Source organism: Balearica regulorum, chromosome 3 (assembly GCF_011004875.1).
Source record: "Balearica regulorum gibbericeps isolate bBalReg1 chromosome 3, bBalReg1.pri, whole genome shotgun sequence".
NCBI lineage: Eukaryota > Metazoa > Chordata > Aves > Gruiformes > Gruidae > Balearica > Balearica regulorum.
The window spans coordinates 67,932,148-67,955,265 of NC_046186.1; the positions used below are offsets into that span (position 1 = coordinate 67,932,148).

The following is a 23,118-nucleotide window of genomic DNA, read 5'->3' on the forward strand; positions in this document are numbered from 1 at the left end:
TACTACAGTGAACAGAACATGGCAAATTTTAATAGCACAGCTCCCACCAAAGTGCTGTCCTTTTATCTTGTACCTCTGTCTTATAAATTCAGACACAAATGTCACCTCTTTCAGCTCCAGAAATACATTTATATGTAGTGTGTTGGGTTTACATGGCAAGGTTTTGGTAGCAGCAGGGGGCTACAGGGGTGGCTTCTGTGAGAAGCTGCTAGAAGCTTCCCCTGTGTCTGACAGAGCCAATGCCAGCCGGCTCCAAGATGGACCCGCCGCTGGCCAAGGCCAAGCCAATCAGCGCCTCTGTGATAACATATTTAAGAAGGGAAAAACCAGTTAGGGAGGGCTTTTGCAGCCAGAGAGAGGAGTGAGAAGATGTAAGAAACTCTGCAGACACCAAGGTCAGTGCAGAAGGAGGGGCAGGAGGTGCTCCAGGCGCTGGAGCAGAGATCCCCCTGCAGCCCGTGGTGAAGACCATGGTGAGGCAGGCTGTCCCCCTGCAGCCCATGGAGGGAGGATGAGGGGGTGTAGAGATTCCACCTGCAGCCCATGGAGGACCCCACGCCGGAGCAGGTGGAGGCACCTGAAGGAGGCTGTGGCCCGTGGGAAGCCCGCGCTGGAGCAAGCTCCTGGCAGGACCTGTGGACCCGTGGAGAGAGGAGCCCAGGCCAGAGCAGGTTTGCTGGCAGGACTTGTGACCCCGTGGGAGACCCACGCTGGAGCAGTCTGCTCCTGAAGGTCTGCACCCCATGGAGGAGACTCACGTTGGAGAAGGTCGTGAAGGACTGTCTCCCGTGAGAGGGACTCCATGCTGGAGCAGGGGAATGATGAGAGGAGTCCTCCCCCTGAGGATGAAGAAGCGGCAGAAACACCGCGTGATGAACCGACCGTAACCCCCATTCCCCGTCCCTCTGTGCTGCTGAGGAGGGGTGGAGGTTGAAGCCAGGAGTGAAGTTGAGCCCAGGAAGATGGGAGGGGTGGGGGGAGGTGTTTTAAGATTTGATTTTATTTCTCATTCCTCTACTCTGTTTTGCTTAGTAATAAATTAGATGAATTCTCTCTCTAAGTTCAGTCTGTTTTGCTCGTGATGATAATTACTGAGTGATCTCTCCCTGTCCTTATCTCGACCCATAAGCTTTTCGTTATACTTTTTCTCCCCTGTCTAGTGAATGAGGGGAGTGATAGAGCAGCTCTGGTGGGCACCTGGGCCCCAGCCAGGGTCAACCCACCACACTTAGCAATCTTTTTCATAAATTACAGTGCTGTCAAGTTAATTACTTTTTGACCAGTATTGTCTGGACCTTAGCATACACTACAGGATGAAGAGCCATTTTAAAACCCACCAAGATTTTCAGGAAAATTTTTCCAAGCAGAAACTGGACCCATAAGTCAATACAAATATTGCACAAAGTGCTACTAAAATTAAGAGGAATGTCTGGTTTTACCTTCTATTTATTTTATGATCAACAACCCAAGAAACCTATCATGCCTAGTTAACAGTGATACTAGTCTCTTCTGTTATGATGGTTTTCCTCATTTCATTTTTCAAAATGTGCCCTTAGTCACAGATGAGGGCCCTTTTATGATCATTTATTGTTCAACAGCAGATCTGTACAAGAGTTATTACATCCAGCAAAACACCTGAAGAATTGTTCTTCGAGAGTACAGCATTTCTCTGAAAAAGGTGCAAGTCATTCTTACATTTTTAAACTAAATACATAACTGAAAAAGTAGCTCTCAAACAATTTTTGGTATCTCCTCCACCTCCTTCTCCCAATTCTACTCACAGAGGAAGTCCTCACTCAGACAAATTCCAGTTGAATTTTTTTGCTGTTGCAGTTCATTTAACAGGCAGTTTGTGTTGCTTATCACTAAGGTCGTCTGTAACTGGTTCATCATGTAACTAGTTATCCCATTGTTTACTTTTCTCAAGAATCTATTGTTTGGTCTGAAATCTCCCATATTACATAATTGCCTCAAGATAAATTTTCTTTGGAACATCTTTTTGCCCTAAATGTGATGTTGTTGCCATTCATTCCTGCTCTACAACATACAGGAGAACAGAACCTCTTCAAGGGCTACTTCTAGGTTAGCCCGAAGCAGCAAAGAAGGAAAGTTCAAATACTTACCTTTCAAGAAGAAAATTTCAAAAGACAGAACAGGTAAAAACAGTTGCTTTAAAGGTTGTTTCTTTATTAAGGACCACCTTAGGAGTTTTATCACTGGAACACAGTTCGTGTGTGCCTTGTGTCTAACCTGACATGCTTGGAGAGCTTTTTGAGAGGGATATATAATTATCACAGCTGAAACCAAGTTTTATATCTCTCTCTTCTGAGTTAAATTCAAAACACTAGATCTTACCAGACAAAAATCACATCATAGCCAGAAAGATTATTTTGCCTAAAGGTACTGCTCTCTCATGTTTATTTATCATCCATTATGAACTTTTTTGCTTATTTAATATTCACCTACTTTGGGCCACAAGAATTATCACACATTCTAGCTGCACACCCACATTTAACTCTGCCAGTTATTTTCCACCTACATCATATAACCCTCATTTATTTCCAGTACAGCTTTGCTTCCTGTGTGACTTTTTGTTTAAAAAGAAAAAAATGAGGGTATAGGAATTCAAGCATTCTGCCAGAACTTGTAAAGCAAACAAAGTGAATCACATCAATGGTGAACCCACCTAGGGAAGACAAAACCCAGCATTTGTGTGTTTTCCTTTCCACTCAACCAATACTTACCATAACAAGAAATACTTTTTCTTTGCTTTATAAGCACAAGAAAGTAGGTACAGAACAGTGTATCACAGGAGTTTCCCTCTGTGCAACATACATTTACACTGAGCTGCAAACATTAATATTTAAGTTTTCAACATAAAAACTAGGGCGCGTTATTGAAACATTAAACTACAGACTTTAAACACACACACTTAAGAAACAGAAGATACTTCAGCAAGGATGATGGGATTTATGAACAGTTCAAGTGCAGGTTTCTATTAGATAACTTTTACAACAAATTATTAAAAAGAACTGCAGGGGAAACTATTCATGACATATAGAGACATGTTTCTGTAGTGTGAGCAATACATAGAATCACAGAATGATTTGGGTTGGAAGGGGCCTTAAAGATCATCTAGTTCTTGTATTTCCTTCTTAAAACCACAAAATGTCCAGTTATTAGAACTGCATTTCACTATCAGATTAATTTTAATTAAACAAAACCTATTTGTTTAACCCAGGTTTAGCATAAATTCACTAAGGCCACATGCCCTGTAAAATGACATGGCAATGAAATGAAAGGTGGAGTACCTGAAATGCATATGTTCATTTCCCTCTGAGAATATTTGACCAATAAGACACAGGTAGGAACAACAGAACACTTTGGTATAACATGCAGTACTAACCAGAAGAACGAGTTACCAGATTCATAGTGGTTATCACCCTGCTTCTGAGCCCGCACAGTCAGGTCAAAGTTTGAGCCTGCATTAGGCCAGGAGAAATAGAACATCCCAGAGTTCAATATTTTCTTCAAGGCAGTAACACACTCCTCTTCCTTGCTTTCTTCCTGGAGAGGACAGAAATCTGTTGCAGTAATTTTGTAAACTTCAGCATCCAGGATTTTTCCCACCGATGTACAGCCTGTCACCAGGACCAGAAAGTGCAGCCGAGTGTTACCTAGAAGGTGATAGATAGTTACAGAAGAGTTACAGGTGGGCACAGGCTATGCCATTTCACGTCAGTCCTGTCATATGCAATGTTGACAGGGCTCCAGCAGAGGCCAGTATCTTTGTTTCAGAAGAAAACAAACACAACCAAGCACCTGGCCTATGTTCATTTACAAATTCCTTTTGACTGCAGGTAAGAGAGTGCAATTGCAGAATATTCCACAATACTTATACATTCCCACCCTTTGCTGCATTAGAGTGTGTTTTTCCCACTTACTTTATGAAGTGCAATGAGGTTGGTGTTAGGATACTACTCAAAAATCAAATTTCACCACCCTAGAACACACACAGTTTTCATTGAATTTGGTTGAAAGGAATGGTAAAAGACGGTCATTTATGAGATAAAGTGTACTCCTCACCATGGATTTTTCAACTGACTTCTGAATTTTAAAGATACAAAGCATTCAGATTTCTTTTGGGTGTGTTCAGCCATTCATAAAGTTTCAGTATTACCAGTTCTTGAGATTTTGCTTTTTATGTCACAAAAGAGTGTACATAATTAGATGACAACCTCACTTATCACTAAAAAGAATTCCAGCTCTCATGGCTGTGAAGCAAAGTGTGAAATCATGAAGCAGCTGAACTTCAGGGCCCCAAAACTAAGAGAGAAATTTTGAAGCTTGAGAACACTGCTCTAATCAGATCTTATGTACACAGCAGGATTTCAATCTTTGCTCATTTTCTCTCAAAAGATAAAGTAATTAAGAAACAGTAGAACAACTGTTCTGAAAACACCAGTTTTGCTAGGAAGAAACTGTTAGACACACTGAAATTGGCCTCTAATGGAGACAATGTCATTCTGGTCTCTCCAGTTAGTAAGAAAAGGTGGAAGTGAGTCAAGATTTATTGCTCTAGCATAGCAGAAACAACAGCTGACCTGTCAAGAGGAAGCTAATTAGCTAAGGGCACAGCGACAGTCTGGGACAGTAAGGTTTCAGACAGCAAAAGGAGCACCTTGTAGTACCACTCTTCAACCCTCCATAGTGGCCCACTGTCTGAAAATGCAGACCAACTCTCAGGCAACGACTATTTTTTTTCTGAAACCCCAGCAGGGGAGTCCTTACTTCCAGATCACAGGCTGGCCACAGAAACTTGAGTTAGGGGTGGTTTTCAGCAGGGCCAGAATATTTGCGTAGGCACGTGGGACTGGAATGGCAGGACAAGGTGGGAGATTAGATCTTATTCATTCTGTTCTGCTGACTCCAGTTTCGCATAAAGGCTAGTGTAGGTGGTATTTACTAAAAAGCTCTGTTCATCACATTTCTTTCTGTAACAAGGGTATGCTGTGTTCTCCTTCTTGCTTAAGAAGTACATTTTCTGTACTTTTTCAGATGACAGCGTACTGGAGGGTTAGAAATATATAAAAACTGATAGTTCATTCCTTCTTTGCACATGAATGTGCACAGTTATAAAGGATTAGGAGTAGGAGATACATCAGTTATCACCATGGTAGTTCATACCTGACCAAATACTGTCTTGCAGCCTCCAGAAGGGGTTAGGAGGTGTTAGCTGTCTCTCAGAATAGCTAATAGCTTCTGTGACTTTGCTGAAACCATGCAAAACTGAGCAGCTCAAAGTAAACTTCACTCCTGAGAATCTGGAAGCACTGTATAGAAACACTATTAATATGCCTTACTATCTGTCAGCTTCAGGCACAGAAAACCAGTAGCGACACACTTGGAGAGCTGGCTGGCTGGCTGGCTGGGACACTGAGACAAAGAATACTAGCACTTTCATGGGCTTCAGCAACCTTAAACTTTCCAACAGGGTTCAAGAGAGATTGAATGGGAGAGTCAACATTAAAATAGCCAAAAAGAACAAAACTTTAGTAATAGTGGGCTTCTCATCTGTGGTTCTGTCCTTCGAGGAGCTTGTAAAGTGGCAAAAAATAACTGGATCTAAACAAAGCAATTCTTTAGTTTAAGAAGGCAATGAGTAGGAATAAAGCATGACAGAAAAGCTTCTCAAAACTACACAGTTTTGCCGTACCTAGAAACTTGTGGAGACTCTAGATTCTTTTTAGTATCTCCTCCACTCAACCACTCATCCCCAAAATGGAAGACACATTTACACATGCAAAGGTCCCGCATCTCTACTACCCCAAATAACTAGCTAATGAGCTCAAAAGCAGTAATCACAGCTAAGAAGCTACTGCATTGTTCTTGAAGCATCAAGATATTGATGGCTTTCTGAAGCTGTAATACTCCTTCTTGTCACTGTGATGTAACCCCACATGAAAGAGTTGGGGTTGTTCAGCCTGCAGAAGAGAGGGCTCTGGGAAGACCTTATTGCAATCTTTCAATATATAAAGCAGGCTTGTAAGATAGGCTTTTTACCAGGGCCTGTAGTGACAGGACAAGGTGTAGTGGTTTTAAACTCAAAGAGAGTAGATTTAAATTGGCTGTAACAAATAAAGTTTTTACAATGAGGGTGGTGAGGCACTGGAACAGGTTCCCCAGTGAAGCTGTGGACGCCCCATCCCTGGCAGTGTTCAAGGCCAGGTTGGATGGGGCTTTGAGCAACCTGGTCTAGTGGAGGGTGTCCCTGGCCATGGCAGGGGGGTTGGAACTAGATGATCTTTAAAGGTCCCTTCTGACCCAAACCGTTCTATGATTCTGTATACACAGAATAAGTCTCCTTACAGTACTCCAAATTATGGAGCAGTCTTCATCCTTCATGCACTTTTCATGACGCCTTTGAACAGAGGCAGGCTGGCAAAGGAGTTTAGAGTGTTATGCCTCACACTTACAGCCCAGAAAATTGGAGAAAGAGAAAAAGGAGGAATAGACAAATGTATTTAAGCTATGATAAAGCTACTCTGCTTTGCTGCTTTGTCCTCCTGGACTGCTCTGTGAGCTGCAGTGGTCTTCAGATCAACTCCAGGCTCTGATTTGCTTAAATGACTCAGGATATGCTGCAAAACAGCCAGAATGCAGAAACCCTGCAACAGCACAGCCACAGCTTAACACAAATCTCTCTGACCCTGCACCTTGGAAAAGAGTCCCAAGCCTGTCCCCTGATTCACCTTCATCCCAGGTGGTGTTTGGACAGTGTCCCTGGGAATCAGCTCTGGGCTATCACTGCACTGTTTGCGGGAGGAAGATCCGTGCCTCATGCACATGGCACTCTTGGCAGAGGGAGCAAGCTAATCACAATATCCTATCGACAGTGGTCAAGCCTGTGCCCAGCCCCATTTTTTTCACAGCACAAATGTAGCCACAGGATCCTGAGCAGACGCAGGGCTCCTGTCAGCCCTTCACCTTTAGGACTCCTGTAAGCCCTTCACCTTTTAGAACCTCTCACAGCAAAATTAATGCTGTTAAAAAACTACTTTGCTATTCATCTTTTAATCATGTCTCCATTAAGGTCTAAGAAATTACCCACCACTAAGATGTACAGCTATACACAGTGAAACACAGCTTTCCCCATCTTGCCTTCTTTGCCAGCAACATCAGTCTACATATAGGAACCTCTTCTTTCAATCCCAAGTCTTTTTTCTCACACTGTCTTGACTCAGTGTCCTTTCCCTGAACCCAGGCTGCCAATGTTTTGAAACATATTGATAACTACATTGGACAAGTTTTGTTGGAAATTACAATTGCGCTACCTCCACTCATGCTTTCACTTAGGCATTTTGCCAGACTGAAAATGCTATTCCAAGGAATAAAACAAAAGCATTACATATCCATATAGTACCTAATATGGCAGAAACCTAACATTACCAGCCATAGGAAAAATGCTTCTGCTTATTTGCCAGTCACGGAAAGTCTGATTATTATTATGGATATTTTAAAGCCAAAAATCAGTCCATTTACTTCTAAATTTAAGCTTTTAAAAGTCAATGTGGTTTCTTTTCTGGTATGTAAATGTCAATAAGCCATAATCTTTCCTGTTGAAAATAGCTACTTAACATGAAAACAGCTGTAACAACCACAACCCTACTGAAATTTAAGGGTAGAAATTGCTTCAATTGCTTCAATCAGGATGGATGCTGCTAGTGAAGCAAGTAATTTTCATAAAAAGCAAAATTAAAATCAACTTTCTCAATTTCTAAAAATTGCAGATGCTAAGTTACTTGGTAATTGTTCATTCATTGCAAAGAAAACAACATTTTTAGCTGACAAGAATTTACTGAAAAATTCTTTTAGTTCCTAAACAATTCATTTTTATTATCTCACAAAAGAATACAAGAAATTGCATTCCTGGTTTACTAAACCCACCCCCACAAAAAAAAAAAAAAAAAACCCAAAAAAAACCCCACCACCACAAACATCCCTGCTCTCAACACAACATGGAATTTCCTATGGTAGGTGGATTTGTGAAGCCATGGCACGAGAAAGAGAGGATTTTTTTAAATTAAATTGGTTTTACTGAGCAAACTGAAAATATCACAACTTTAATGAAATAGATCAAATTGAAACACCCAAACATTCCTTAAAACCAGAAGGTATTTCTCCTTAAAACAGTCAAGACTCTTCCATTAATCCCTGCAACCTTAACTTTTCAAAACTGCAGCTCACTGCCATTTCCAATTTGAAATTATATTAAAAATACTGTTCCTCTTAAGTTTCCAGTGAACTGGAAACTGTTTTTATGCAAGTAGCACTTGAAGTACCAGGCTAACACCAATCACAACAAAAATACATCATATGGTCCAGTCAAATTCACCTGGCAGCAACATTAGGAAACACATTACAGGGTTACCACTTTTCAAAGGATCTAAACAGTATTCAAGGTATTTATGTTTGTTCTGTCTAGAACATCAACAGCAACACAGAAAAAAAATAAAATACTAAAGCCATGAAATGAGCAGTCACCCCTTAAGTGTAAGGACAAATAAGTCAAGAAGCTGAGTTTTAAAATGCTGGCAGTGCATCCTCAAGATCTAAGGGAGAATTAACACTACATCAGTTCCCTAAAGTCAGTGGCCCTGCCAGTACTACCACTGCAGCCAGTCTACAGAGGCTCCCCGCTCTCAGGAGCTCCCTACATATCTGGAGTAGGAGACAGGCCACACTCCAGTCTTATATCTTGCAACAGGAGCCCAACACTTCTTATCAAAAAAAGGAATTAATAGAAGTACCCTAGGTTGAAAATTTATGGTACTTTTCCCTTGATTTCATGTGCAGTAAAGTAGCAGAAAGCATGTTATATTTGGCTGACAGCTGCAAAGTGCATGATGAATGCTAAGGCCAATAAAAAGCAACCTAAAAAATGGAAAACTTTTTTCCTGTGAAGTAATCAAGGCTCCAGATCTGGCTCTTACACTTTACTTTGTACCAATAACCACATCAGCTGCAGACTATTTATGGGACACCCTAACTTGGAAAAGAATTTTGTTAAAAAAAACCACTTTTACAAGTAGTTTTATGTACAATCCTGCTTCATATTAGCCTTTCTAAAGTTTACACATAGATGAAAGTAATTTAGGAACATAAGAACTGCAATTGACAATCATACCTGTGGAAAGGTCCCGCATTTCCTTAGGATGCAATCTGGAATGTTTTAAAGAAATCTCTGAAAAAATTTTAGAGCAAGAAGTGAAGTCTTCCTTACTGGTCGTGCTTTCTACAGCAACACATCTATGAAAAAGCAAGACCTACCTAGAGCATAGAATCACAGAATAGTTTGGGTTGGAAGGGACCTTTAAAGGTCATCTAGTCCAATCTCCCTGCAGTGAGCAGGGACATCTTTAAATAGATCAGGTTGCTCAGAGCCCCGTGTGGCTTGACCATGAATGTTTCCAGGGATGGAGCATCTACCACCTCTCTGGGCAACCTGTTCCAGTGTTTCACCACCCTCAGTGTAAAACATTTCTTCCTAATATCTAGTCTAAATCTACCCTCTTTCAGTTTAAAACCATTACCCCTTGTCCTATCACAACAGGTCCTGCTAAAAAGTTTGTCCCCATCTTTCTTAAAGACCCCCTTTAAGTACTGGCAGGCTGCAATAAGGTCTCCCTGGAGTCTTCTTTTCTCCAAGCTAAACAACCCCAACTCTCTCAGCCTGTCTCCATGGTAGAGGTTTTCCAGCCCTCTGATCATCTTCATGGCCGTCCTCTGGACTCGCTCCAACAGCTCCATGGCTTTCTTATATTGGGCACCCCAGAGCTGAACACTGTACTCCAGGTGGGGTCTCACGAGAGCGGAGTAGAGGGGAAGAATCACCTCCCTTGACCTGCTGGTCACACTTCTTTTGATGCAGCCCAGGACACGGTTGGCTTTCTGGGCTGCAAGCACACATTGCTGGGTCACATCGAGCTTCTCATCCACCAACACCCCCAAGTCCTTCTCCCCAGGGCTGGTCTCAATCCATTCTGCACCCAGTCTGTATTTGTGCTTGGGATTGCCCTGATCCATGCACAGGACCTTGCACTTGGCCTTGTTGAACCTCATGAGGTTCACACAGGCCCACCTCTCCAGCCTGTCAAGGTCCCTCTGGATGGCATCTCTTCCCTCCAGCGTGTCGACTGCACCACACAGCGTGCTGTCATCTGCAAACTTGCTGAGGGTACACTCAGTCCCACTGTTTATGTCATTGATGAAGATATTAAACAGTACTGGTCTCAGTATGGAGCCATTTGTCACTGATCTCCATCTGGACATTGAGCCATTGACCACTACTCTCTGGATGCGACCATCCAACCAATTCCTCATCCAACGAACAGTCCACCCATCAAATCCATATCTCTCCAATTTAGAGAGAAGGATGTTCTGGAGGACCGTGTCAAAGTCCTTACAGAAGTCCAGATAGATGACATGTGCAGCTCTTCCCTTGTCCGCTGATGTAGTCACTCCATCATGGAAGGCCACTAGGTTGGTCAGGCAGGACTTGCCTGTGGTGAAGCCATGCTGGCTGTCTCCAATCACCTCCCTGTCCTCCATGTGTCTTAGCTTAGCTTGTAGGATGATCTGTTCCATGAGCTTCTCAGGCACAGAGGTGATGCTGACAGGTTGGTAGTTCCCAGGGTCCTCCTTTCTACCCTTTTTAAAAATGGGTGCAGCGTTTCCCTTTTTCCAGTCACCGGGGACTTCACCTGACTACCATGACTTTTCAAACATCATGGAGAACGGCTTCGGAACTACATCAGCCCATTCTCTCAGGACTCTGGAATGTACTTTGTCAGGTCCCATAGACTTATGTATATTCAGGTTCCTCAGGTGGTTACAAACCTCATCCTCTCTTACAGTGAAAGTACTAAAGAAAAAAAAAATCTTTCAAAGCTTATGCATCAAATTGTGATCTCAGATCAATGGGTATAAACCTTCATGCATTGTGACCAAGATCATTATTTTGCCCCATTACAGCTACAAATCACCACACTTCTCCGTAAAGAACGCTTTCAAAGAAATGTAAGAAACGTTTTGCTCACACTGATATGTGCTGAATGCCCTTTTATCAGGTTGCACAAGGGATGTAGAGGATGGAGAATACTTGGCATAGAAACAAGACAAAAATAACTTGCATCCATTTATTCAAAAGCTCTCATGAAACCAACAGCCTTCATCCAAGTTGAACAGGAAATGCAGTTCTGGTACGTCACACCCTAGAATAATAAGCTGCAGTTTCTGTATTTAACCTGTCTACATGACTCAAGGCAATTGTTTCCCCTGCAGTTTATGGAATGACTCAGAGCTGCCTATTATGAGCTGCAGTTAAAAGGAGGGGATATACAGTTCTTATTTTGTCCTTCTTAACTGTAAATATTTCACTCAAGACTGCCTTTTCCTTTTAAAAATGAATTTGCTCCAGTCTTTGCTCTTTCTCTATTCCAACAGTCATGCCATTGCCTTATGTTCCCTCAGCCTGTTCCATCTCCACTCCACATATACCTCCACTTCACTTTGTAGTCCACTGAAAAACAACTTGCAAGGTATTTTTGCCTCTCATCTGCCTTCAAAATTAGCAAGAGAACACAGCAGTGGAGCCAATTCTAAGCAACTAGCTGAAAATCTCCAAGGAAATCTATAGCAGAATTATGAAAAGAACCAGGATTTTCCAAACTACAGTTTTAGTCACAAAAATACTCTTTCTCCCTCTTCTAAATACAATTACGTATTAGGAAATGTTCAAAAGGAATAGAAAACAGGTACTCTGTTGCCCTTTTTGCCTTTGAAACTTCCTCCTTTCAACTACACAACATACATGTACAGAGCAAGGGTATATACACAGTCAAATAAATTCAGAGTGCCTCTCCAAATACAGCAGCTGTATTAAACTGAACAACCTATGTGGTGATGGTGTCAAAATACTACATTATATATGTACTCCTTCCTGACATCACAGCATCTAAACCAAACACTGCAAAGCCAGCTCTTTTAACACTTTTCTTAAGATGTATTTGCCACTGCTACATCTTCTTTGGCAGCAACATCTTGGCTGAGATACAGCTCAGAAACACTGTACAATTCATTCTGCTGCCATCCATCTCACAAAAGAAAGCAGAAGAGCTTAGTGAGTCATGTTAACAGACATAAGCACATAGAAGTGAATGTTATTACTGGTAGGAAACATTAACTTTGTGAGTCAGTTTCACATATTTCATCTACTTTCTTGTGAAAAGCACGATCTACTTTGGCAGGCATACAGCGTGATTTATTTGGATTCCTGAGTAGCCATATTTACAGATTAATTAAAGTGCTCAGAGACATCTTTCATGTCTTGAAAAAAAGTCTCCCCTTCTGCTCTACAAATATACTCTTTTAATATCCCAGTGGAATGTACTCTCACAAATATTTTCAGTTAATTTAGTACTTATGGCCTGCAGGCTTCCAGTAGTAAGAAAAAAAATACTGATACTCCTGAACAAAGTCTATGTGATCACTGATGCTCAGTGAAGAGCTGGCCAATTATGCCCTTGTTTGCAGCTGCTAGAATACATTATATATATATATTTTTTAAAGTTACATTATATTCCTTTCTAGTGTTAATCTTTCATGTAAGCAACAGCTGAAGGGATGGAACGTACTTATAGGCAAGACAGAAGATCTAACTGAGACTGTGAAAAAAACCTGGGCTACTTTTTGAATGGTGAGATAGCAGACATGCAATCATCTTTGCTTTTTTAAACATACTCAGCAGCAGAAAATGTTTGCTTACCTTTGCTTACCATTACAGCATGATCATCCTGACTTTTCACTCAATCACAGTTAGAAGTTTGCCTCCAGTAGTTAACTTTTTAATCCAATTACCAATAAATCTTTTACCAATCCCTTCCAAGGGAAGTCCTGCACCAGGACTTGTAATTTAATGCTAAAATAAGACAGAGGTGCAGTGACAAAGCTCAGAGAGAAAAAAATCTCACACTTTAAGGGCACTGAAGTTAAGCAGGTGTTGTTCAAAAACAATTAAGGACACAGGAAACAGAAATAAAAGGATGAAAGAGAATAAATAAGGCTGAGAATATTTCACACCTCATTTGAAATCATTCACCTTTTAATATCAAGACTGAAACTGGATATATTTAGTTCATATCACATACAAGAAACTATCCTCATACGTAGCCTGAAGAGCGTGAATTCAATAGCTACATTCCTTTACTATTACAACAGGATTCATTAGACTCCTGTGAAGAAAAACAGGTCCAAATGCCAAGAAAAACTAATCACAAGCCCTCCATTTTTAATTACATTAACAAATTGATACTAATCTCCATAGAAATGCCTAATTAACTCCACAAGAAACAAAACAAAGTCCACATTCATTTGAAAATACTAGATGGGCCTACAGTTTTAAATTATGACAGAGAAATCTTTCAGAATGCAGTCACCTCTTCAGATCAATCTCAAGTCATATTACTCAAGTCATAAAATGGTAAGAGGGCTATAAAAAGATATATCTACCGGTCTAAATACATCACTGCTCACACCACCACTGCCTTTGGCAGATTCTTTGATCAAGCATTGAGTTATATGGAAAACAGTCTTGTGATTCCTCCAAGTCAAAATTAAGGCTTACTGTAAGACAACCATGGGAACAAGGCATATAGTGCTTTTTGGTTTAATGCACCTTTTTCATCAGTGAATTTGAAGTCTGCAGTGTAAGGTACTATTACCTTCAAATCAATGACTGCAGTTCTCTTCCTAAAACATGCTATTTCCATTAACATTCCTGTAGGCAGTGTAATAGCAAGTCCTTTGGTAAAACAAGATCCCCAAACTGTACAGAAAATTACAGCAATGACAATAAATATTCTTTACTATACTAGTTGAAGTTAAAGACCTGCTTCTGCAAATCCTTATCCATGCACATTACCCAGTTAAAGGCATTTGGGCATTATACCAAGGACTGGGAATCTGGAGTACTGCAGTCTCAGAAAACCATGATTAATCAGTGTTTAAACATGATCCTTCAAAAAAAGGTACGAAATCATAGCTTGCCTTGGACAAATGCGGTAGGGGAAAAAAATGGCAATTATCTTCAGGCAGCTAAGAATGACAGACAAAACAAAAGTGAGAAAAAAATCTAAAATTCTTAGACTATCATTTACTGATATGCTTTTGGCACAGCACAGAAAAAGAAAAAGATCTTTTCTAGACTCTACATAACAAGGTGCAATTAGCTCTCACAAGTTAAGGAATTGGACAACTTTAGCCACTTGTTGTTGTCTTTTAGCAGTCTGGGCATTTTATAATCTCAGTCATACAGATGGTCACTTACCACATTTAAGCTGAAGCTCTCCTAAGCACCCATAAGCATCCATGAGTTTTTCATATTGTCCTTTAATTGCATCCTTTTCTTCAGGAGCTGAGAAACAGAACAAAAGGCAGCAAACCTTAGTTTTCCAGTCTTCATAAAATTTTCAGATTGCTATTGCTTACACCAACGCTTCCCAGTTGATTTCGCTCAGTAAAAAAAACGGTACAAAGGTAAGCTTAAAATGCTGTAAGAATGCAGTGACTAAAAAGTGATGGGACAAAATGCACAGCCTCTCCACACACCACCCTAGAAGAAAGAAGGGCACTCACTACCTTTCCAAACGACGTGATCATTAGTAATGTTCTTGTTCTATGGTACAGATGCCACATCAGTTTCAGAGTAAGTAAAGGAATATACAGGCACATATAAACTTTACACCGTTCTAAAATAAGAACAAAAATACTATCTGTCTGGCCATAAGCTAAGATATAACATATCTTTTCTTGATGTGCAAAAAGAGATGGTTTCTGCTTCCAGATTCTCACAGTCTAATTTCAGACAGAATTGGAATTATTTTACGCAAGATAACATAATTTGATGTAGACAGAACATCAGATGTTGATTTCAAGAGGAATTTAACCTATATTTTAGTGAAGTAAGAACCCACTGATTAAAAACAAATAAATAAAGAGTCAGATGCTGATGTTACATTTGTGTATTTCTGCAACATCTGAGTTGAATGGACACAGACTAAACATTTATGTATTAAGCCGGAACATGGCCCAAGCTTGTCACTAGCTACTTTAAAGTAAAACCTGAATAAGGCTGCATTTTGTATATATTTCCCAATGAGGAATAAGGTTAGCCTCATGAATGAGGAAAACAGGCTGTGACCCTCAAATGTCCATTTACTTCTTGAACCACAGATAAAACAGCAACATGGTACTTTTAGAGGTTAGCAAATACTTTACAATCTTATGCTCCTAATAAACTTCAGCAGTTAAAAAAGTCTGAAACCTCTGGGCATATAAAGGACAAACTGAACTGCCTGCAATGGGTGACAGAACAGAAAAGAAACAGACTTCTCTTTATAAACCTCAAGAGGCAAGTAGCTCAGTGAGAAGCATGGAAAACAAATAAATATCCCATATATCGCTGACATTTTGAAGTGAAAGGAAGGACAATTCCACTCATAAAATTCCTTAGCAGAGGCAACCCCCAAAGGAAATCAAAAGATGTTTGTCTCAATTTTTGCACCCATAACAAATAAGGAAGACTTGTTAGTTTTTTCTTAATTTTATGTTTACTCTCAGACTTTCACAACTTCTCTATTCTACTTTCTTAGAAACACTGAGTGAATCAGGAGAAACCGGTAAAATGTTGATACCACACACACCAGTGAAACAAAACAGAAGCAACAGAAAGAGGTTAAAGGAATTTTATTGGGTAATGTAAACCTCTGGACAGTAACAATTTAAATATTCAGTAACAGCACCTGTAAGGGCTGAGAATCTGGAAGCTCAGTTTTCTGGTATTTCACAAAAAACTTTAGCAAAAAATAGTTGATAGACTATAACAACATTTCATTTTTTTTAAAAAAGACTCCCTGTCAAGCCTTCCTTACATATTAAAAAAAAAAAGTGGTTAAAAAAGTGATGTATCACTTTCCATGGCATCTTCACTAAGTAGAAAAGAGCAGCAACAACATACTGACTTTTTTATTAAATCTGTTCTCTGCCTTAAAAGCTTATCCTCGTTCCCTTTAAAATAAAAAGGAAAATCCATAAACAAAATTCTTGCTCCAAATATTCCACCTTTAGGAAGAAATAGAGAATGACAGAAACAGCAAGAGATTCAGATCTCAGACTGATGCAGGAGCTTGCAAACTTGCAGGCTAGGCACAACCTGAAAGCATTTAAAAGGCACCTTGAAACATGATGATACTCTTCAAAACAGAATTACGGGCTAGAAAGCTGGCTGTTAAAGTGTCCAGTAAGAGCATGATCCAAAATAACAGAATGTATTTCAACATGGAAATAAGCAACATAATTCATGCCACTAACAGCAAGAAGCACCTGACACTGGCACATACAGAAGCCACCAAAGTTTCCAAGGTCCAGCCTGCAGCATCACACGCACATCGGCTCCTGACACAGGACTTTTCCAAACACACCAACAGCTGCGTTTTGCCAGTAGTGGTACAGAAACACTCCGTCGTTCTGGGCAGGCCATTTGACAGAACCTTTGCCTGCACAGTAGCATCAGTCAGGGCACATCAGTACCAGCAGAGCTGCCTGGAAGGGAGGAGCATTATACTCCTTGGTGTTGCAAGAACTCCTGAGATGCACTGCAACCACCACCATTTTTTTTGGGCCAGGGCAGGGGCCTCAGGCAGCAGCTCCTGTGTGCTACACCCCTTTCCATAAGGGCCCTCGTGACTGGGGGGATTCTCCTTCATCCCTCACAGCCTCCAGCCACCACAGCGCTGTCTCGCTCCATGCCCTGCCAGAGCGCAAGCGAGGATACAAGTGAGGATACAAGCGTCATCCCTCTAGCACTGGGAGGTCCTGGCTGGATTCTGACACACCCAGCCAAGTTTTTTTGGGTTTTTTTTGAGAGGGTGAGGGAGAAGGAATCCCCAACAACCATTATAAAAAGCAATACATAGAAAGGATGACTGAAGTGTGACTTTAAAAGGACATTATTGCAGAGGGCTTGAGTCAAGTTCGTACCTTACTATTAAAAGAAGTACTCATAAATCTTAAAAATTTCTTATTGAAATCTCAAATAACTGTTATCAAAACTGGTCTGAAACATCTCCTACAGTATCTGCAAACACTGCTAGGACACAAGAGCCAGAATCAGAAAGAGAGTGACTAGACAGAGAACAAAACTAACTGATGGGCTATTGCCTTTGCTGGATGAAGAGAGTTAAAAGGAAAAATTACTGTGAAACTCTAAAGGATTGTTGACGAACAGGGGAAATATAAACCATATCTGACAAGTTTCCACAATATTGAAAATACTGTTTTAGCAACAATATTTGACACCTAGATGTGTCCAGAGACATAGCACTTTTCCAATTGATAACATGAAAATGATTTCCGTGTTTCTCTGTTAAATGTTCCAAAGTCAGGGGTTTTACTCTGCAACTGCTTTCATAAAAACTCTGAAATGTAGGGGCAGTGAGAACAGTCTGCTTGAAAACCTAGGACAAGGACTGGATGTTTAACTACACCCTGTTCATGTGTAAAATCCTTCCTTTTTCAAGCCAGACAGCTTGAGATATGTGCATACATACATAGTTAATGTACAAAACTGCTACAGAAGCTGATGAAGTTCACGATAAAGTTTTCTACTTAGAAAACAAGTCAAGTATGCAAATATACAGTGCATCTAAGTGCATTTTTTTACTACTTAATAATAACTATAGGTAACTAAACACTACACATAATAACTACCAAACTCCACTAAAGCTTCCCATTAATATTTTTTTAGTAATCTTCCTTTCCACTAAGCATATAATTGAGTATCCACCCTTCTGCAATAATTACCACAACTGTGTTGTGTTCATAACAGCTTTACAGACCTGCACACTGCATTCCTCAAGCACTTTTCTTAATATCAATTATGTAAAAGCTCCTGATGTAAATTATATATAAGGTTGGCATGTTAGCTCAAAATTTTAACCCCTGCAAAACAAGAGGCACACAATAATTCAGTGAAACTAAGCTACAATAAACTCAACTAAAAGTGACATTTCTCCACGTGTAAAATATTTCAGAGCCAAAGAAAGCCACCATGAAAAGACATACAACTACATATACCACATGGCCTATCCAAGTGTGACTTCCCGCCTGTAAAAGCTGCAAATTCAATTTAACAGCTAGCAGGAATGAGCCAGACATACGCAGTTTCCTTTATTCAACCCTTCCTTAGGGCTGATCCCCCAAACTTCAGCAGGAACCCGTACGGCTCTCAAATGTGTGGTGCATTCACTGCTTACAATTAGCTTTAGTTTTGTATTTAGGTGAATAAACATGCCACTGAGTGGGGTATGGAAATCAAACACCAACAGTTGTGTAAGAGTATTGTGAATGTATTTCTAAGCACTATATGCTATGCAAAACAATGAGCCCTACAGCATGACTCCTTTTTACTCTAATGCCAGGATATTTAGTTTATATAGCTAATCTCCCTATTCTATCTGTATTCCTAAAACTTCTTGTTGAAATTTTTAAAAAATCAAATAATGCAATGACATTTTTTATGAAGTTTTCTGTAGTTTAGTAGTGTTCAAACTTTTTCCATATGTGGATCTCTACAAAACTTTTAGTGGAAGTAATCTACATACAGAAACTCCATTCTGTAAAAAGAAAAAAAAAAGATACGCAGGTAAATAATTCCCACTTCTTGGTTTTGCATCCTCCCCCTGCAAGGCTATACCCTGATTTCACTCAGCTGCATCAGAGAACCATGCGGATATCTCCAACTGAGGCCACAGAGGAGGCACAAAACTGCTCTGCGGTGTGTACACACACCTTAATTCTGTGCACCCTTTGGCTCTGCCCTTGCAAAAAAAAATTTTAGGCTGAATTTCAATAGCAGGGCACTCATGTTGACATCATTTCACTGAAACTACCTGCTATAACAAAATTAAGTAACTATATTTTCAGCACTATAGCCTTAGTTTAGTTCAGTGACTGCCTTGTGCAGTTCACTCCATCTATAAAGCATTAAAATTGTAATGTGTTAAAAGTAGGAACAGCATTTTTATCTATACCCTCTCTTGTATAAAAGCAAAAACTTCTAAATCAATGACAATTTTTGTTCATCCATCATGATTCTAAGTTTCTTCCAAAGAATCTAATTATTGATGTTACAGTTCAGAGAATTCCTGAAGAACTGTTTCAGGCTATCACCCATTCTTCTGGAGATGACTGAAACTTCAGGGCTGGCAGTGGCAAAAGAAGCCTGTTGCAAAATGTGCTGTTAAATTCAAAACAGTGAGTTTTACCCTCCACCCTACGGTGACATCATGAGAAGAGGAAGAAAAACTCCCATCTTCAAAAATACTATTTATGATAGAACAGAAAGTTTTTCTGCTTATATTACATCACTATACAGATTAAGTTAAGGGATGTGGGGTTATGTACGTAGGTTGCCTGCTGTGATTTCTGATTCCTTGATTTTTCCAAAAGCTTCTTAAGTTTCTGCTACAGCCTGAGCGTGCTTATTTTATAAATAGCTGACACCTCACACAATTAGAGATCTCCATAATACTTTCCCATTACTGATATAAAATGTGCAAATATTTTTCAGGTTAAAAGTATTAAATCTCTAGACGCAATAGGGAAATTCTGAAATATAATCAATTAAAACTAAAATTGTCATCGTGATCTTTGTAATATACTGAGGAAAAAGTATAAAGTCATCCATTCTCAAGACAGTATCAAATTTTTGATTTACATATGTGAAAGGGTTTATTTTGAGTTTGCCAGAGGTTTATGGCCTGTATAAACAATGTTTTTAGACAACTGTGTGGGGTTTTTTTAGATTTCTTTTTTGTAAGGCCACTTCTAGGGTGATTCTCACTCCCTTCTGCCACTTGAACTAGGTTAAATTCAACATTTAATTTTCTTCTAGTAAAAAAACATTATAGAAGGAATTGAACTTCCAAAAAAATGCGGATGTCATGCCTGTTCAAGGGTAGAGAGCCACTTGGTGATTATGGAAAAAGAATAATGAACAACGACTAAAATTTGCTTTCAGGCCTTTGTTGTCCATCCATGATTATTCCTCTCTACAGTTCTAGTGACAGGAGGCTGTTATTGCAAAACAGCATAAACTGTTGTACAACTTAAGTGTTTCAGGTTAAACTGCTTTTATTTAGTGTGGAAGTTCGCATAAGGCACCGTTGCATAATTCCTCACCACAGGCACACAATTTCTTAAAAACTTTATTTTAGAAATGGAAAATTAGACAGAGAAACCAAAATTAACACAATCCTAGGGCTAGTATATCTGAAACCACACGTAATACAAAGCATTAACCTTCCACTATGGTTAACAACCTAAAGGCTAGTCAAACAAAACAGAATTAATGTTGTTTCTGTTACCATCCTGGCTGTGGAGCTTCCTCTTCATGATTCTTGTAAATTTACCATCACAACACCTACTGCTGATTTTCCCTCCTTTTCTGGTCCTTTGCTACGTAAACAGAAGAAACAAACTAAACAGGCTCAACTAGATAAACTAGCTCTTCCTACAATATAGGAACCAACTGAGGCAGGAAAAGACAAACCAAATGAAATAAAATGACAAAGTTATTAACATGGAGCGAGCTGGATGCCAACGCATGCATGATTACAGTTATCTCAAGGGGTGACAGTGGACTTTCAGAAGGCATGTCAAACAGGCTTTTATACTAGCCACTATACAGATCATTATTCAAAATTCTTCTAACATGCATTTTAAAACAGACTACATAAATTCTCCAATCATTTTTAGCTATAGGAATTCAAATGGGGGATAGCAACACTGGGGAGAAAAATCTATTGTAAATTGATGATTCCCTTAATTAGTAAGATTGCAAATAATCTTTCCAACTACTTGTCATACAAATGGCTTGGGGTCGCTAGATCAATACTGATCTCTACATTTTGTTCATGCACATTGGCTCTAGGCAGTAGAGCTGCTTTAGAGTTCTACCAGCATAATGAAATACAGACTAAAACCCACCGATACCAATGAAGAGTTTTAATGCAACAGGTTTTTGAATCAGGGAAAATGAGTAAAATGCTGCTCAGTACTACCAGACTTTTCACTTTATCAGTTCATTGAAAGTTGACACAAAAATCCCTGGAAAAATGTAACACACTAATGTCCACTATTAATGGACATTGTGTGTGTTAAATTCCACAATGAATTTAACAAGCAACTGAACCCCCAAAGTATCACACAATATAAAATTCCAATAAAATAAAATAAAAAAACCCCACAGTGTGGCAATAACAGATCTTTATCACGACAGGTGAAAATTTATCCACTATCATGAAAATCAGCTGCCACCTGAAGACCTCTTTGGCTTTCTTCATTCATAAAATCCCCAACACATGAAAATTAGGCATTTTAGTCTAGATGTCTTGCCACCATGTATCATGGAAGATTCAGCGCAGTGGGCCCGGATCCTGAGCTGACATTGTGACTGACATTGTACAAACTACAACAAACATACAGTTCTTACTACAAAGAGTTCACAGTTTAAGTCTTCCCCTTTTCCTTTGAGCTGCTTGAATATGGACTCCCACAACATTGTGAGCAGTGGCATGATTGCAGGAATGGGTATGCACTACACGCAAAACAATTTAAGAACACCACACAAGTACAACTTGTTCCCCTGCATTACTTTTTGCACCTTACATTCTCACTCACCTCATTTTTCTGTGTCTGCCATTGCACTAACTCATGGGTAGCAAGTATCAAAACACAAGATGAGACAATCCTGAGCACGTTTACGACTTCAACTGCTGCAGATGAGACTTGAGCTCCTCCAGTAAGAGCCAGACAAGTAACCAGACCCAATGCAAACCACAAGAGCAGGTATGGCACCACAGCAAGAAGCCAGGTTTTCTTTACAGGACATAAATCTCAAGTCAGTCATCCAAGACAATCTCTGCTGTGAACTGGATGTCTACACTGGTGGTTAGCACCCCATGTAGCTCAACAGAAATTTCTTCAAGAGGTAGTGGGTCCCATCCCTTTGGCTGGACCCTCCTCTGCAGTCAGCAGGGCTCATACAAGGCTGTAAAGTACAAGTCTTGCACAGTAAAGGTGCCCTGTGCAGCCACCAGGTAGGTGGCCTCTCCTGCTTCTTCCACCCTAGCTGCTGGTGAGGAGGCTAAAGGCATCCAGAGCAAAGAGCAGGTCAGACATGGATCAGGCCTGGGGTCGCACAGGGAGGAGATGCTGGCAATGGGAGGGCCGGCATGCATGGCAGGGCACCGGCGGTCACGGCCAGTGGGCAGGCCTGGAGAGCCATGCTGGAGGCCGGGGCTTAAAGTGAGGTCAGCGACTTCGCTACGGGCTCAGGTCTGCGCTCTCCCCTTCCTCTCTCTTTGTGCCTCAGGGGAAAGTGCCCCAAACCTCCTGGGCATCGGCCATCGCACCCCGGCACCCCTTCGCAGGCACCACACGAGTCCCGCAGACACCACAGAGGCACCAGGCGCGTACCCACAGACGCGCCACCTCCCCACGCCACAGCCTCCCACACACGCACCGCCCGGGAAGCCGCCCGGCCCGGCCCGGCCCGGCCCGCCGCGGGGCACTTACTGAGCGCCGCCACAGTGCCGGCCTCCAGCAACAGGCAGTCCTGGCGGGTGCGCGCCTCCAGCAGGGCGCTCGGCCCCGGCTCCTGCTTCCAGAGCAGCCGCAACCCTTTGCTTAGAGCCATGGGAGCCGCTGGTCGCAGGGAGGAAAGAGCAGAGGGTGCCGGCGAATGGGGGATGCGACCCCCAGCGCGGGTGGCGAACGAGCCTCCGTCTCCTCAAGCGCACGGAACGCGGCGCTCGGGGGGCCGCCAGCAGCCCCGCACCCCCGCGGGAGCTCCTCCGAGCGCGGGGTCTCCGATCCTGGCAGCCCCCTTCTCCCCAGCGGTGAGGGCGGTCAGCGAGGCGGCTAAGGAGGACGGCCGTGTCCTCCTCCCAGGAGCCGGTCACCTCAGCAGCCCTCCAAGTGCCTGTGAGGGGGCGCCCA

The 23,118-nt window shown here is 41.1% G+C and overlaps 1 protein-coding gene across 3 annotated transcripts in view; it reads right to left on the reverse strand.

Moving 5' to 3' along the window:
* The window catches only part of SYNJ2 (synaptojanin 2), a 68,372-nt gene extending 45,336 nt beyond the window's left edge, over nucleotides 1–23,036 (reverse strand). The window contains exons 1-3 of one of the 3 annotated variants that reach the window (XM_075748317.1): nucleotides 22,900–23,036; nucleotides 14,387–14,473; nucleotides 3,407–3,677 (exon numbers count right to left, since the gene is read on the reverse strand). In XM_075748317.1, coding sequence (XP_075604432.1) covers nucleotides 3,407–3,677; nucleotides 14,387–14,429 — 314 coding nt within the window. In that variant the 5' untranslated portion in view covers nucleotides 14,430–14,473; nucleotides 22,900–23,036. Of the gene's footprint in view, nucleotides 1–3,406; nucleotides 3,678–14,386; nucleotides 14,474–22,695; nucleotides 22,836–22,899 lie in introns of those variants that run through there. The other 2 variants (XM_075748318.1, XM_075748316.1) reach the window with 2 other exon arrangements.
* Nucleotides 23,037–23,118: the final 82 nt, after the last annotated feature.